Raw genomic sequence first — 17,821 nt, 5'->3', positions numbered from 1 at the left:
TTACTGCAATCCTTTTCTGTGAGAAATACTTCACTTTCTTGAAAAATTTCAGGTGCTAACATTTACGGCCATGACTGTATATTTTAAATTGGCCCAATAAAAGGCTAAGTATTTTAGTATTTTATGCTTTCTAATCGGACAAAGATGGACCCCAGTATTTGGAGTTTATTCAAAAAACTTGAATACCAACGTAAACCACCATGACAAAATATATTTAATGTCTAAGAGATCACTTACAAACAATGGATGTCCATCACATGAAAGGTGTGAGCCAAAAGTGGATATCCTTCATACAAGATAGGGAGTAGAATATTCAGAGTATTGGGGAGACTAGATGTGCTGAATGGTTCTTATCTGCCCACACATTCCGTGTTTCATGAGAGTTCACTGTATATATTTAATAAAAACTGCCATCCAGGACTGTGCTGTGATATAGGTGTATTCTGCCCAATATCACTACAAGCACTTCATTTACTCTTTCCGAAGCACCAGATCATCATTCTGGCTCTTCAGCTGTTGCAAAACTACAACTCCCATCATACCCTGACAGCTAAAGGCTGAGCATAACTGATCAGCTGTAAACTCCATTCTCTGTATCAGACATACATCATAAGTGTGCACACCTTAGGCTGGGTTCACACCACATTTTTGCCATACTGTTTTCAATCAGTTTTTCTAAAGAAAGCCGTATGGCAAAAAAACTGATGGAACCACTGGGAAAAAGTAAACCGTATGCATTTTTAAACTGTATACTGTTATTAAAAGTGCATACAGTTCCGACCGTTTTTATTTATTTATATATATATATATATATATATATATATATATATATATATATATACACACACGTTTTTGAAAATTTACATTTTTTATGGGAAAGGTCTTTAGGATGCAAATGCGCATGTGCCGAGTAAAAAAACCATATATGATTTTCCGTAAGGAAACGTATACATGTGCATTTCCCATTGACGTCCATGTTAAAAAAAAATAAAATAAAAACATATGCGGTTGCAGTACAGTTTTTAAACCAGAGTTAAAACCATGGTTGACCACGGTTTTGTCTTCGGTTTAAAAACCGTACTGCAACATGGACGTCAATGGGAAACGCACATGTATACAGTTCCATACGGGAAACCATACACAGATTTTACTTTGCACATGCGCATTTGAATCCTAAAGTCCCCAACCAACACCCCTCCCATTAAAAATGGACAACATTTTCAAAAACGTATGTTTATTTATTTTGATTTTTTTATGAAAACGGACGGAACCGTGTGCACTTTTAAAAACAGTCTACGGTTTAAAAACGCATACGGTTTACTTTTTCCCCATACTGTTCCATCCGTTTTTTAGCCATACGGTTTTCTTTAGAAAAACTGATTGAAAACAGTATGGCAAAAACGTAGTGTGAACCCAGCCTGAGCTAAATTAATGGCAGCCCTATACAGTAACCCCCCGACCTACGATGGCCCCGACATATGATAAAATCGACATACGATGCTTTTATATGTCGGGCCATCGCATTAACTGCTATCCGACAGCGCAAAATGCTTAAGCTGCTGTCGTATAGCAGTTTAAGCATCCCTGGCAGGTTCACTTACCAATTCTCGCTGCTCCGGGTCCACTTCGCGATCCTCCGGTGTCTTGCGCATCTTCTCCAGGGTCCGGGCCTCGCTTTCCGGCGTCGTTATTACGTCACTACGCACGCTGCGCAGCAGCGTAATAACGGCACCAGAAAGCGAGGCCCGGACCCTGCAGAAGATGCGCAAGACACCGGAGGATCGCGAAGAAGACACCGGAGCAGCGGGACAGCATCGGGAGCCCCTGGGACAGGATCGGGAGCAGTGAGGACCTGGTCCGGAGCGGCGGGGACAGGTGAGTACAGCTTTCTATACTTTACATTGCACAGATCCCTCAACATACGATGGATTCGACAAACGATGGGTCGTTTGGAACGAATTACCATCGTATGTTGAGGGACCACTGTATACTAAGCCAATATGCTATAATTGTTAAAGGGAACCAATCATCAGATTTTACCCTATATAACGCTTGGCAAAGCGTTATATAGGGTAAAATCTTTATTTTCACCATCCCCGGGGGATGCTCCTGCCCCCAGGGATGGTGAAGATATGAAGTTATAAACTAGTCACCGCTGCCGCCGTAAGTAGTCACCTGGGCGGGGAGCTCTTCTCACCGATATCCCGTTCTTCGGCCGGGAGCAACGCCCCCTCCGCTCCGTCTGTTCAGTGAGCAGAACAATGATGCGGCCCATCAATCAAGCGGAGGGGGCGTCGCTCCCGGCCGAAGAACGGGAGTAGATGAGAAGAGCTCCCCGCCCAGGTGACTACTTACGGCGGCGGCGGTGACTAGTTTATAACTTCACATCTTCACCATCCCTGAGGGCAGGAGCATCCCCCGGGGATGGTGAAAATAAAGATTTTACCCTATATAACGCTTTGCCAAGCGTTATATAGGGTAAAATCTGATGATTTGTTCCCTTTAACCCAAAAAGCGCCAAGAGCAAAAAAAAGCCACTGGTTGCCTAGATATGATGCGAGTGCTAAGAGATGCAATGGTGTCTATGACAACAAACACATGATTATACTGAAATAATCACATTTCTGACTCACCCCATAAACACTGACAGCACTAGTAGCAGATGAACATGCCTCAAATATAGGAAAACAAAACACTTCTACTAAACAATACAGGCTGGGACAAATAATGGAAAGCTAATGTGCAATTTTTAATGGCAGTAATCTAGTGTTTTCCAACCAGGGTGCCTCCAGCTGTTGCAAAACTACAACTCCCAGCATGCCCGGACAGCCTTTGGCTGTCCGGGCATGCTGGGAGTTGTAGTTTGCAACAGCTGGAGGCATCCTGGTTGGGAAACACTACTGTAAAACACACATTTTATGAGCCACAGTCAGGAGGGAGTTCAAAGGTTAACAAGAAATATAAAAAGAAGAATAAAGGATCAATGTCTGTCTGTGGCTCAGAAAAACTGCAACCGATACTACGTGTGTGTTCACCGTATAAAATAAAAATAGACTCATGTATGTTCGGGTGCGTTCACTCTTATGTAGTCATCTAAGCTATTCTGTATGCCAAGAAAACGAATACGTTACAGGCCTTATTTTTATTGTAATGTAAAAGAAATCCCGTTTTAGCGTCCGCCAAGGTATGTTGTTTTTTCCCTACGAAGCACAAATGTTACACAAAAACGCTGCGTGAACACACCCTTCGCTGTACGACTAAATTCTATTCATCTAGATTTTTTATGCTAGTGGCCATCCAGTCAAAGAATGATGAAAGTCACTCATCAAAAAGGGACAAATGACGAAGTCCAGGGAAATGGCTGTACCATGACAACTACATTCCCTTCAGATGTACACCAATGATAGTCGCCAGTCTTTTATACCGCTGAGGTTTTAATAGATTGCAGGCTCCAGGTTTAGTTGCCTTTTAAGTCATGTATATGATCAGGCACAAAGATCCCGCCCAAGTCTCTGGTCTCCCCACCGGGATATATATTTAATTGTAGGCCAGCATAAAAGGCGTTCAATATAATGTTCAATAAGGCGAGGAGCTTTCAGTAAGATTACAGTGTGCCAACAAGAAGCCTTTTAGTAATGTAGCAACGCTGTGTTCAGTCCAGAGTAATGAATCTTATTTAGATGCCAACAGCTCCTCACCGAGCGCTCCATTACAGCGCCAGGAAAAAAGGACTCTAATAGTGGGATTATGTAAGAGAGAGACGAGTCCTAGACAACGTAGGAGCATGTGAATTACGGTATCTGTAATGGCTCACAGGACACTGCATCTAAAGTCAAGGCAAAAATCACATTGCCTACGCAATATGGAGCTCCGTCTGCAATTCCGTCAAAACAACGGAAGTTTAGCAGGATAAAAAAAAATAGTGCATACACCATTTTCTTTTCCAGAAAGCTAATGGATTCCCAACGAACCCCATTCAAGTCAATGGGATCTGACAGTGCTTTAACCCAAGTGGGGGCCATTCGGCACAAAAAAAAAAAAAGCTGAAAGGATGGAGCACAATGGCAATGTGAACGTAGACTAAAAAGTTTAATTTCCCACCAGTAGATAGAGAAAATGTGACCTTGATGTCCATAGAACACAAAAGCCAGATAAAACTCTAAATTCCCCTAGGGGAAATACATCTCCACCCTAAATGAAAACAGCCCTCTCTCTCCCGGTCAATCTATCAAGGTGTCTAAATCCTTAGAGATGGACGCAATGTTCACAATGTTGGATTTTTTCAGCCACGGTCAGCTGAGAAAACAAGTGCATGGCATAACTGGTGAATCGGGCTGATTATTTGCCGCTTTGCAGCTCTACAGGCAGTTCTTTCTCCTCATGGTTTGGTTTTTGCTCTGATATATATTGTTAGCTGTGAGACTATATAGACAGGGCTGTGTCTTCCCAAATCCTTTCCAATCAGCTGAAATTTACCAGAGGTGACTCTAGCAAAAGGTGTAGAAATATTCTAGAGCTGATCGAGAGAAGTAGGAGTCCCCAGAGCTAAATTTCAAGTGCCAAAGCAAAGAGTCTGAATACTTCTGTCCATGTGAAAGTTTTTTTTATTTTTTTTTTACTTTTTAAAGGGGTACTCCGCTGATCAGTGTTTGGAACAAACTGTTCCGAACTCTGGAGCCAGCGCCGGGAGCTCGTGACAGCCATCACGCCCCCCTCCAATAGACTTGCATTGAGGGGGTGTGGCGTGATGTCATGCGGGGGCTGGGCTATGAAGTCACAAGCTCCCGGCTCCAGCGTTCAGAACAGTTTGTTGAAAATGCTGAGCAGTGGAGTACCCCTTATTTTTTTATTTTATTTTATTTTAAGCACAAGCTTGCAACTTAATAAAAGGTGAAGAAACTGAAAAAGGTCTGAAAACTTTCTGAATGCACTGTAAGTTGTTAACCAGAATCTCAGCGTGGGTGTCATGTCACCAGCCCACTATAAAACACAGGAGTGCAGATTACTAGGTATACCCAGCAGTGAGGAGGAGGAAGATCTACACCACTTACTCGGAAAACCTGTAATTTCCTAGAAGATATCACGGCAGTATATATTCAACACGACCAATCTACAAAGTCATTCTCCAAGCAGAGAACTAATGTACTGAAATATGCAGAGAAAACAGCACTTCATAGTACGGCTAAACAATGCACATTTACACCGGGAACGGGAAAGCCACTGGAAACTGCTATAATTAATAGTAAAATATAATAACTGTATAGACACCACAGCAAGTAGATCTGATCATTTCATATGGAACTGGATTTCATATGTAGATTTGTATTAATGGTTGAATTGTTAATGTACACTCATTGCTGATAAGAAAGCAAGTCTCTGCTTGAATGAAAAAAGAAGCAGGGTTCCATACTACGACTCCAACACCAACTTTAAAGGGGTACTCCGGCACTTAGATATTCAAAGGATAGGGGATAAGATGCCTGATGGCGGGGGTTCCACCACTGGGGACCCCCGTGATCTTGCACGCAGCACCCCAGTTAAAAATCAGTCCCCGGAGCATGTTCCCTCCGGGTCTGATTACCGGCGACCACGGGGCAGGCGGCGTGTGACGTCACGTTTCGCCCCTCAATGCAAGCCTATGGGAGGGGGCGTAATCAGACCCGGAGCGAACATGCTCCGGGAACTGATTTTAACTGGGGTGCTGCATACAAGATCCCGGGGGTCCCCAGCGGTGGGACCCCCGCAATCAGGCATCTTATCCCCTATCCTTTGGATAGGGGATAAAAGATGTCTAAGCGCCAGAGTACCCCTTTAAAAATTTATGTCGTAAAATGTACCTGGCTTTTTTTTATCTCCTATGGAAGTTAATATACAACAAGCTAGGAATTTATTAATTGTACAATATTAAATGGGTACGGTCAGATGTAAAAACGGTTTATATATGTGTTGAACATCTAGGCAAAACATTAACCTTTTTAATATACTTCATAAAAAGTTTTCTCTCTATACCATCCAGAACACAAGCCTGTCTGGCTGCAGCATCTTCTTTGTCCTAACTGAAGCACAGGTAGGGACAAAAGTCCAGTAAGTGATAGCAGAACTAGTACTTCTCTGTGCTCACTCCTGTCCTATCAGACAGCAGCATGCAAAAAAAATTATATATATATATATATATATATATATATATATATATATATATACACACATGAGGCCTGCAATGATCGGATGAAGAGACCCAACACTCATGGAGGAAGAGGAATAATGCAGAATGAGGACAAACCCCTCCAAAGCAAAGAATGACAAAGCAAGTGAGCAAGAGATTTGTGAAAAATATAGGTGCACATACATACATACACACATACACAGGGGTGTGGAAATTTAAAGGGGTATTCCAGGAATTTTTTTTATTTGACTATGCTACAGGGGCTGTAAAGTTAGTGTAGTTTATAATATAGTGTCTGTACCTGTGTGTGACAGTTTTCTCACAATTCTTATGTGATTTTCACCCCACTATTTATTTTTACCAGCATACAAAATGACTGTTGTTTCGGATTTTTCCCAGCTTGCAATGCGGCCGAGACCTGACTCCCTAGTCTGCTTCAATGGGTGGAGGGATCAATCTGCAACTAATGCAACAGCTGGAGGCACCCTGGTTGAAAACCATAGGTCTTTTGTTTCAGTGGGTGGGGTGGCTGATGTGGGAAGGAGGAAAATAGAATTGTGGGATTTGTAGTAAAAAAAAAAAGAAAAATCTAAACAGGAAATACCAGTTCACAAAAAGCTAGCCACAGTGTTATGGTATCTCATGACATAGCCATTTAGCCCCAAGACAAGTGCAGATCCTTCCTAAGCATGTCCATTACTGCCTGCCAGGTACGTACTAAAATCACCTTATGGTGGATAACCCCTTTAATAAAAAACGGCTTGTCCATGGGACTAAAACGGAGCAAGATCTACAAGATCCCTCATGACGATCCACTTGTCCGGGTCAATTTTCGCTTTTACACTCTCGTTTTTTCCTCCTCGCCCTATAATAGCCATAACTACCTACTATGATGATACCTTTTAATTTTTCAATAACAGATTCTCCAAACCAAAAAAATTAAAAATAATAATGTATATATATATATATATATATATATATATATATATATATATATATACACATACATACATATACATACACACACACACACACACGCAAAAAGAAAGAAAAATAGCCAGCACAAAAACCTAATACACGGGTGCACACTGCTGTGGAAGATACAGAGTATACAAAAAAAGGATTGCAGCAGCACACATTGGTCAAAAAATTGAGGCTCTTTTGATAAAAAAAAAAAAAAAAAAATCCTCTTTTTTTGTATACTCTGTATCTGCCACAGCAGTGTGCACCCGTGTATTAGGTTGTTGTGCTGGCTATTTTTCTTTTTGCTTGTTTGTACAACTCAGGGGGTAAATGGCACCCTCTTTAGCTGTGCACCCCTTTTTTACAGGTGGAGTTTTAAATTGTTTATGGATCCAGCATGTCACCCAGTCAGAGGCTATATGCCCAGCAGAGGTGAGTGGATAAAGTGCGCTAAGAGCCTCAATTTTTTTGACCAATGTGTGCTGCTGCAATCCTCTTTTTATATATATATATATATATATATATATATATATATATATATATATATATATATACACACATACATACACACACACACACACACGTATTTATTGGCGTATAACACGCACTTTTAAAACTTAAATTTAAGGCAAAAAGCCTGCCTGCGTGTTATACGCCGATAAATCTTCTGGTCACTGATTTAAAGTGGCTGCTTGTTAAGTATTAGCGGCACGGCCACTTTAAATCAGTGACCAGTGGCGTATCCTCCCCGCTCTGCTTTAAACTTTTCTTACCTTCCCCTCTCTCACCATTCCCCCCTTTTCCCTGCTTTTCATAGTTTTATTTTTTTTTCCCTTACTTGGCTGCGCTTCGGCAGGCCAGGTCATGTGGGGGGTCTTGCGGGCTGTGGTCAGTGAAGCAGATGAATGACGTCCTCTCCCGGCTTCTCTGCGCGGCATCAGTGACGTCACTTTTCATTTCTTTTAGTCGCCGCACTCCGAACTCTGACTAGCGGCGGTTACAGGAAATGAAAAGTGACGTCCCTGATGGCGTGCAGAGAAGCTGGGAGAGGACGTCATTCATCTGCTTCACTGATCGCAGCCCACAAGACAGCCGCCTGCTGAAGCGCAGCCAGGTAAGGAAAATAAAAAAAAAAACTATGAAAAGCATTGGGAAAGGGGGGAATGATGAGGGAGGGGAAGAATAGCATAGGAGGAACATGATGGGGGGGGGATGATGAGACAGGGAAATGATGAGACATGGGGAAATTATGGTGGGGGGAGGCACTAAATGCTTAATGTCTGTATGGCTAGTGGTGGTCTATGACAGGGGGAAATGATGAGACATGGGGGGGGGGATAATGAGACATGGGGGGTGGCGATGAGAGGGGGAAATGTGGCACAGGCACATGTAACCCAGGTTGGCATTTATTCCATGTCTGGTTTTCACTATGACCTTGAGCAATTCTAATTAGTTGAAGATGTGCCTATATATATTTGGTAGCTAGTCTCCCTCCCCCTTTTTTCATTATTATAGCTGCTGAAGAAAGTATCTATAGCGATCCTGAAACTAGTCCAGCCTGAATATTAATCGTATTTCATCATTGCCCAGTGAGATCTGCTGCTGCCCAGCATACCGCTACAGGTGCCTTGGACAGATAGTGCCCTGTCAATCAAGCACCCCTCGCACTCAAAGACAAGAGGGCGCCGGGGCTACTTATACCTGCCGCAGAGCAGAGGTCCACACGTCTCCGAGGATCATGCAGCTGACAGTACCTGCACGCTGCTGCAGAAGATCAGTGCCGGCAAGAAACATCTTACACAGCCTGTGACATCGGAGTTGTGCTGTCAACTCCAGGAGCTGCAGGATCGCACCGCATCGATCCACACTCTCGTCTCCCGTGATCGGTGGGATAGGCGAGAGGTGCACAGCACTGCCGCACTATATACTGTGACATCATTTCTAACTTGCTGAATATTACTATCAATTGCCGGAGCAAAGTGCATTACCAAATGCCTTCCTTGCTGGAATTAGCGCTATTCATCTTGCGAGGACATTAGAATGTATAATCACCTGAAAGTGTAAAACATTTATGTGCACGGACTACAAGGGGCACAATGCCCTACTAACTTTAATATTGGATTTTTATATTTTTTTACACTTTATTTCAGCAGCAGTGCCCACGGCACTATATCTTTTACCTATTTCCCATTATTAGCATCATTATTTCATGTTTTAATCGTTTATTTTTATATAGCTAGAGGTCAGCTACAAGGGAACTGTGGCTTTTTATATTGTTATTTTTAATAAACACATACATGAGATATTATATCCATGTAACTTTGAGCACCATCATTCTTTTCCTAAATTTCTAAATTTACATTATTTAACACCTAGGTGAGCGCCTTCCTCTTTTTTTTTTTTTTGCGCATATTTTATCAAACTTCTTGTTTCAGAATGTACAGACGCGGACAATTCCGTTAAAGACAGAAAATTTCATAATGCTCCCTGTAATAAATTGAAACAGACAATAGTAATATTGAATACGATAATTGTTTTTGTTAATTTGAAGTTATATCAGGGACAATTGGGGGATTTTCTGTCTTCAACTGAATGGTTCCAACAATATTGCCCGTGTGTATATTTACCATCCTACTAGATCAGGGGTCTCAAACTCAAATTATCTGGGGGCCACTGGAGGTAGCGGCTGGGTTAGGATGGGCCGCATGCGCCCCTCACATACAATGCCCCCATCATGTGCACAGAGGTCCCATCGGTTGAAACTCCTCCTCCCCACGAGCAGACATTTATCTCCTAACCTGTTCCATAGAATTCACTGGTACAATGGCTCTCTGTGAACAAACATATACTAATGTTATGGCCGTAATTGTTTCGGCCTTCTTTTAAGCCGTGGATATATTTTAAAGTGGTCACATGTACAGTTTACCGGTTTTGATTTTCATGTTCTGACTGGTCTGTAAAATCCAAAACAGACAAAATAGAAGTCTAAAGATATCATGCTGTATTCCATTAGTTTCACAGGTTCTCTACTTAGCTGACTAAAATATGCATGTGAGGTACCTATGGCAGATCACACTGCAAAAATTACCTAAACTAATAATCAAACAAAACATTAATAATATTTCATATATATTTACCAGTAATCCATGAATAATCATTACTGCCAAAACTGAACTATTGCCAGCAACAGAACCAAGCTTAATACAAACAGCATCAGTATGAATTTCATTAAGGGTATGTTCACACATACAGGATCTGCTGCATATTTTCTGCAGTTGATTTTGCTACCCATTAAAGTTGTGCTGTCTCATACAATGCATTTTCTCATGGATGCCGGAAATTCTGCCTTTTGAACAGTGGCAAAGAATTCCATTAAAATCAATGGGACTCAAAGTCCAGTAAGTGAGGGTGGTCTAGCACTCCTCTGTGCTCTCCCCTGCATGACAGGACTCCTCTGTGCTCTCCCCTGCATGACAGGACTCCTCTGTGCTCTCCCCTGCATGACAGGACTCCTCTGTGCTCTCCCCTGCATGACAGGACTCCTCTGTGCTCTCCCCTGCATGACAGGACTCCTCTGTGCTCTCCCCTGCATGACAGGACTCCTCTGTGCTCTCCCCTGCATGACAGGACTCCTCTGTGCTCTCCCCTGCATGACAGGACTCCTCTGTGCTCTCCCCTGCATGACAGGACTCCTCTGTGCTCTCCCCTGCCTGAAAGGACTCCTGTGTGCTCTCTCCTGCCTGCGCCTCTAAGATGTTTTTTTTTTTTCTATAACCCACGTCCTGTCTGATAGGACTCCTCTGCGCTCTCTCCTGCTTGACAGGACTCCTCTGTGCTCTCTTCTGTCCTATAAGACAGTACAGAGAAGTGCTAGCCGACCCTCACTTACTGGACTCTGTCCATGCATGTGCTTCAGTTTGGACAGAGCCATGATTTTATAAACCAAGATTTCAATAAAAAGGAAACAACAATTTCTTATGGAGTATATTAGAAAGGTTAATGTTTTGCCAAGATTCACAACATATAAAAAGTTTTTGTATCCGACAGTGCCCATTTAAGGGTTACATTTGCCCAGAAAACAGCGTCAATGACAGAAATAATCTCATAAGATAAATACAGCACTATAACAAAGTTCAATATAGAAAAAACTAAAACAAATTGCATGAGATTTTACCATCTTAAATGACAGTTCCCAGTGTGACCTGAACAATAGCTCTAGTATGCTGGAAGTGTCTTTATATAAACTGGAATGATACCACCCATCATCTCCCCAGTACTGATGCAGAAATGTCATAAGCAGAACAATAGTGACTCACAGGTGACATCTTCTACGTGCTTTTCCTCCATCTGGCCCAGTCCTCCAAGATGACTTTCCCCAACTACAATTTGTTTATGCAGTATCCTCACTTTCTCACATCCACAGATTGTACCCTTGTATACTAATACTATGACAGAAAACATGTATAAAAGGAAGAACAATGATATTGCTGCTTTTTGTTGTTGGTCCAAGTTTAATATACCATAGGCGCTTTCCCCAAACTACCATCCAATACTGTGTATATTGAGACAGAAGGTGCAGACTTACCTTTGAGAAGTTGGTTCAGGTCCATGGCGTCCTGTAAAGCCTTTGGGTTGGGCTTACCATCAATCTCGGGTTCTGTATAAAAATAAATTATATAATGTGAGCAAGGTAGAGCCGCTCACCACTCCCCCGTCTACTGCGCCTCCTTGTTCTACGGACACCGGTACCACCCCCGGTTCAACAAAGATTAGAAGAAAGAAATGTCCAGCACTCAGGCATTTGCAGGTAAAAACTTGGTATGGCTTTATTTGCAATGACCAACACAGGACAGGAGCTGACGCGTTTCGCACTGAAGAGTGCTTAATCGTATATATATATATATATATATATATATATATATATATGAAGTGTAGTGAAATCACAAAAAAATTAAAAATTGGTCCAGTAGATGTCCAACCCTAATACTGTTACTTATTAACCCACCATGTATTAATTCTATTTACAGGACAATTCTGCAGCCATTAGCGGCATGCATGATAATATGCTATATATTACAGAAATGGATAAAAGGACTATAATTACCATAGGATTCCTGTCTGATGTTCTCCTGACGCTTTACTTTAGCTTTAAGTGCTTCGCTAGTGGCTGCTATGTCAAATGACTGTATAGGGCTGATATCAGGGGTGGAAAGTGGGGTGACATCCGTGACTGTGTCCTCTGACTCGTCCACATAGTCCCTGAGGTCCCTCACGGATGGTCTACATAACCTGCGCTCAGGAGAACGCACATTGGAGGGAGCTCTATCTTTTGATGACTGATAAGATTTTGAGGTGTGGTCATCCGATGTGGCGTCTGAGAAATCTGTGTCAGAGCTGGAGATGGAAGAAGGAAAGTCTCTGCTGTATTTTCCTGAGCTCTTCTTCCCAATGTTGGTTTGTTTTGCAGGTCTTGGTCTGGAGCTCCGATTCTCCTCCTCACTACTGTCATCTTCATCTGGGTAGTAGTTATCTTCAAAATCTCGTCTTATCTGGGGGATTCCTGTAGGAATAGTAGCTTCTATTCTCAAGCTCGCTGCAGAACTCCTACCAGACTTCACAGCACTGCTGGGTCTTGGGGCATCCACAGACATCACAGGCTCTGGGATCTTTGGTTTGGTCTCCTTTGAGAGCTCTTGAGTCTTGTTGCTGCTCGGCCCTTGCTGTGGTTCATCTGCTCTTTCACTGTCTCCTGAATCAGAATCCTCTTTATTTTGCTTGTGTCCATAGGTGCTGGGACCTGATGTACTGACACCTGGTTGTTTTGTTTCCTCATCACCACTATCAAAAAAGGAGTGGTCCACCTCACCCTCATCAGAAAGATTTCCATACCGATCCATGGTGCCGTACAAGCTTACAATCTGGAGGTAGAAGAAAAAATAAACATAAGAGAATTGGAGCCTCAATCCTGTGTGTGCATTAGTGGGATTCTGTATTCCATGAGATCTCTCATGGAATAAAACGTATCCCCTATCTGTATGATACACCCCCTTCACATAGAATTCATTAATAGGATTGGCGTGGCTTGATGTCACGACCACGGACACCCAAACCAAGCATTCTGAACAAAAGTGTTCAGAACGCCAGGGTGCCAGCATTTGGATAAGGGATATGTCGTCAGGGGAGGAGTACTCCTTTAAGTGCCAATGCTTCCCTTGCAGCCTTGCTCCCCCACCCATCCCCTTCAGCTGTTGACACTGACTCTACTTTAACAGGAAAAACTGCTGACAGAATCCCTTTAAAAGGCCTAATTGTCAACATTTTCAGTCCATGTCTCATATATATATATATATATATAAATACTGGGAAAGCAGCACAACCCAAAAGCAAAATTGGAGAAAAATGAGAGGGTGCAAGCGACTAGTTGGGTCCGGTGTGAGACCCCAGTTTATTTGGGCGTAAAAGCGAAAGCTATAGCTCAAAAATTAGTTGTTTAAATTTAGCCCATTTGGGGCCATACAATAAATTTTAGAGTTTTCAAAAATGATGTCCATAAAATGGTCCATTTTACTATATAGTTCAATAGTATAGGGACCCCCACAGTACAGTATAGGGACCCTCTTCTTCATAGCTGCTAGACCCTTACAATACAGGGACCATCTTCTTTCCAGCTACCAGTCCCATATAGTACAATACTGGGACCCTCTTCCTTACAGCTGCTGGACCCCCACAGTACAGTACAGGGACCATTCTGATCACAGCTTACAGACCCCCACAGTACAGTACAGGGGCCCTTCTGATCACAGCTTACAGACCCCCACAGTATAGTACAGGGACCCTTCTGATCACAGCTTACAGACCCCCACAGTACAGTACAGGGACCCTTCTGATCACAGCTTACAGACCCCCCACAGTACAGTACAGGGACCCTTCGGATCACAGCTTACGGACCCCCACAGTACAGTACAGGGGCCCTTCTGATCACAGCATATGGACCCCCACAGTACAGTACAGGGGCCCTTCTGATCACAGCTTACGGACCCCCACAGTATAGTACAGGGAGCCTTCTGATCACAGCTTACAGACCCCCACAGTATAGTACAGGGAGCCTTCTGATCACAGCTTACAGACCCCCACAGTATAGTACAGGGGCCCTTCTGATCACAGCTTACGAACCCCCACAGTACAGTACAGGGGCCCTTCTGATCACAGCTTACGGACCCCCACAGTACAGTACAGGGACCCTTCTGATCACAGCTTACGGACCCCCACAGTACAGTACAGGGACCCTTCTGATCACAGCTTACAGACCCCCACAGTATAGTACAGGGAGCCTTCTGATCACAGCTTACAGACCCCCACAGTACAGGGCCCCTTCTGATCACAGCTTACAGACCCCCCACAGTATAGTACAGGGGCCCTTCTGATCACAGCTTACGGACCCCCACAGTACAGTACAGGGGCCCTTCTGATCACAGCTTACGGACCCCCACAGTACAGTACAGGGACCCTTCTGATCACAGCTTACAGACCCCCACAGTATAGTACAGGGAGCCTTCTGATCACAGCTTACAGACCCCCACAGTACAGGGCCCCTTCTGATCACAGCTTACAGACCCCCCACAGTATAGTACAGGGGCCCTTCTGATCACAGCTTACGGACCCCCACAGTACAGTACAGGGGCCCTTCTGATCACAGCTTACGGACCCCCACAGTACAGTACAGGGACCCTTCTGATCACAGCTTACGAACCCCCACAGTACAGTACAGGGAGCCTTCTGATCACAGCTTACAGACCCCCACAGTATAGTACAGGGACCATTCTGATCACAGCTTACAGACCCCCCACAGTATAGTACAGGGAGCCTTCTGATCACAGGTTACAGACCCCCACAGTACAGGGCCCCTTCTGATCACAGCTTACGGACCCCCACAGTACAGTACAGGGGCCCTTCTGATCACAGCTTACGAACCCCCACAGTACAGTACAGGGACCCTTCTGATCACAGCTTACAGACCCCCACAGTACAGTACTGGGACCCTTCTGATCACAGCTTACAGACCCCCACAGTATAGTACAGGGGCCCTTCTGATCACAGCTTACGGACCCCCACAGTACAGTACAGGGACCCTTCTGATCACAGCTTACGGACCCCCACAGTACAGGGACCCTTCTGATCACAGCTTACGAACCCCCACAGTACAGTACAGGGACCCTTCTGATCACAGCTTACAGACCCCCACAGTATAGTACAGGGACCATTCTGATCACAGCTTACAGACCCCCACAGTATAGTACAGGGAGCCTTCTGATCACAGGTTACAGACCCCCACAGTACAGGGCCCCTTCTGATCACAGCTTACGGACCCCCACAGTACAGTACAGGGACCCTTCTGATCACAGCTTACAGACCCCCACAGTATAGTACAGGGAGCCTTCTGATCACAGCTTACAGACCCCCACAGTACAGTACAGGGGCCCTCTTCTATTCCTGGGAAGCCATCTTTCTGAAGCAGTATATCTTAATAAATCGCCTATTCTGAGATAAATCCCTGCACATAGCAGTGTCCCACAAGCAGGAAACAAGCATCCATAGGTGTCACCATAATCCATAGATCTGATCCAGGGATAGGCGGCCATGTGCTGTGCCCCCACGTACCCCCGCTGTGATACGTCGGTGGGTCACCCTAAGATCCGGGTTACTGGAGGTAGGCGACGCTGAACATGTGATGCGCTGACAGCTGTCACTCAGCGCTGTAGATGAGGACGCATCAGGTCTCCATGGAGACGGAGGGGCGGAGCTCCGGTCAGCGCTCGGTCCGGGCACACAGTACAGCGCTATACACATACACATAGAGTTATATACCGTATCATACATAAGCGCTGTACACAGCAGAACACATACTGACATAACGGGCCTGGGCGGCGGGCACACCGAGCACACATTACTTTCACCTTTTCGTTCAGCCGCCCGGGCTCTCCTCAGATGCCGCACAGCAATACTCAGCGCTGTACACACTGCTCCTCTACTGTACGCCCCACTCCTGTCTCCAGCTTTAGCACAACATATCATTGGTATACCGTGAAAGCCACGCCCCCGGTAACTAAGACGTCACTTCCGCCCTAAAGTTAGGCATGAGCGACACGTTTGTTGAGGGAACTGGAGGAAGTGTTGTCGATAAATGTGTTAGTATTTTTAATGGCTGCGCAGTGCTGAGCCTCATAGCCAGGAATAGAGCTGTATTATTATTATTATTATTACTGGAACGTATAGCTCAGTCACCAAAGTCAGTGGATAGACTTCAGTCTATCCTGCGCATGCGTCCATATCTAAACGCGTGACATTAAGTGGGCGGTGCTTATTACAAATGGGTTGAGCTATAAAAAATAAATAAATAAGAGTTCAGCGGATGGCTGCACGTGCGACCTCTATCACACCAGTGTTTCCCAACCAGGCGCCTCCAGCTATTACAGAACTACAACTCCCAGCATGCCTGGAGAGCCTTTGGCTGCCCGGGCACACTGGAAGTTGTAGTTTTGCAGGGTTCATAACAGCTGACACGACGGCAGGAGGTTCCTTACCCTGCTCCATGTTGTCAGATCGCTGTTCCAATGGGCTCTATGGCACCGGATTCTTCAGTGTTTGCAACTGAAAGATTACATGTAGTAGAGACCTCTAAGGCAGGGCTTGACAAATCACAGGTTGCCATGGTGACATGTCATGGTAATGCCAAGGTTTTTGTCAACTCTTTCCAATAGCGGTTGTCCATTAGAAAAAAAAAAAAACGATGTACTTACCTCTGCCCCTGCGCTGATCCACTACTCAGCATCAGGTGACCGCCACAGCCAACTGACTTTTGACAGTCACACTCAGTACTTAGGCATATGGAGGCTGCTGATTGGCTGTGGCGGTCACATGACTTAGACTGCCCATGTAGCTCCGGAGCGAATACATCCACTCCTGAACATCGAAGGCAAAATGGGTATCATTGTGGAAATGGTGGTGGAGTTTAGGCAAAGTTCACACTGCTGTCATGCTCTATCCCATTCTGGGTTCGTTCAGCTCTTTTTTTTTTTTTTTTGTCGAATGGCCCAGAATGCAAAAAATGAGCCCTCATACATCCCCGTATGCGGAGGGAAAGAAAAAAAAAAAAGCTACAGGGGTCAGAAAATGGCAATTAATTTTTTTTAAAAAAAGTTCAGAATATTTTTTTTCATTAGTAAAACATGACAGAAACTATACAAATCTGGTATTGCTGTAATCAGCACGACCTAAAGTATACATGTTAGCTCAACCACAAGGTAAATGGCGTAAAAAAGAAAATCATCAAATTTGCTAAATTATCTTTTTCTATTTCAATTTCACTTCACCAATATTTTTTTGTTTTTGGTTCGGAGCATATGTTGCGGAACAATTAAAAGGTATCATTATAGTAGGTAGTTATGGCTATTATAGGGCGAGGAGGAAAAAACTAGAGTGTAAAAGCAAAAATTGGCCGGACAAGTGGATCGTCATGAGGGACAAGTAGATTTTGGTCCGTTTTAGTCCAATGGACAAGTAGTTTTTTACAAAATTTCCACACCCCGGTATGTGCATTATTAGAAGAAAGAAGGTTGTCCAGCACTCGGGATATGCAGGTAAAAATCAATGCTTGCTTTATTGATAATCTTCGGACAGGGATCAAAAACAGAGATA

The 17,821-nt window shown here is 43.9% G+C and overlaps 1 protein-coding gene across 5 annotated transcripts in view; it reads right to left on the bottom strand.

The window, feature by feature from the left end:
- Positions 1 to 17,063, bottom strand: part of CFAP97 (cilia and flagella associated protein 97) — a 37,505-nt gene extending 20,442 nt beyond the window's left edge. The window contains exons 1-3 of one of the 5 annotated variants that reach the window (XM_056559958.1): positions 16,924 to 17,063; positions 12,231 to 13,044; positions 11,712 to 11,783 (exon numbers count right to left, since the gene is read on the bottom strand). In XM_056559958.1, the coding sequence (XP_056415933.1) occupies positions 11,712 to 11,783; positions 12,231 to 13,023 (865 nt within the window). In that variant the 5' untranslated portion in view covers positions 13,024 to 13,044; positions 16,924 to 17,063. Of the gene's footprint in view, positions 1 to 11,711; positions 11,784 to 12,230; positions 13,045 to 15,784; positions 15,946 to 16,080; positions 16,343 to 16,707; positions 16,887 to 16,923 lie in introns of those variants that run through there. The other 4 variants (XM_056559966.1, XM_056559949.1, XM_056559973.1 and 1 more) reach the window with 4 other exon arrangements.
- Positions 17,064 to 17,821: the final 758 nt, after the last annotated feature.

The sequence above is a fragment of the Hyla sarda genome, chromosome 1 (assembly GCF_029499605.1).
Source record: "Hyla sarda isolate aHylSar1 chromosome 1, aHylSar1.hap1, whole genome shotgun sequence".
Classification (NCBI taxonomy): Eukaryota; Metazoa; Chordata; class Amphibia; order Anura; family Hylidae; genus Hyla; species Hyla sarda.
Note: the sequence above shows the minus strand (reverse complement) of the source record. Positions and strands in the feature narration are given on the sequence as shown.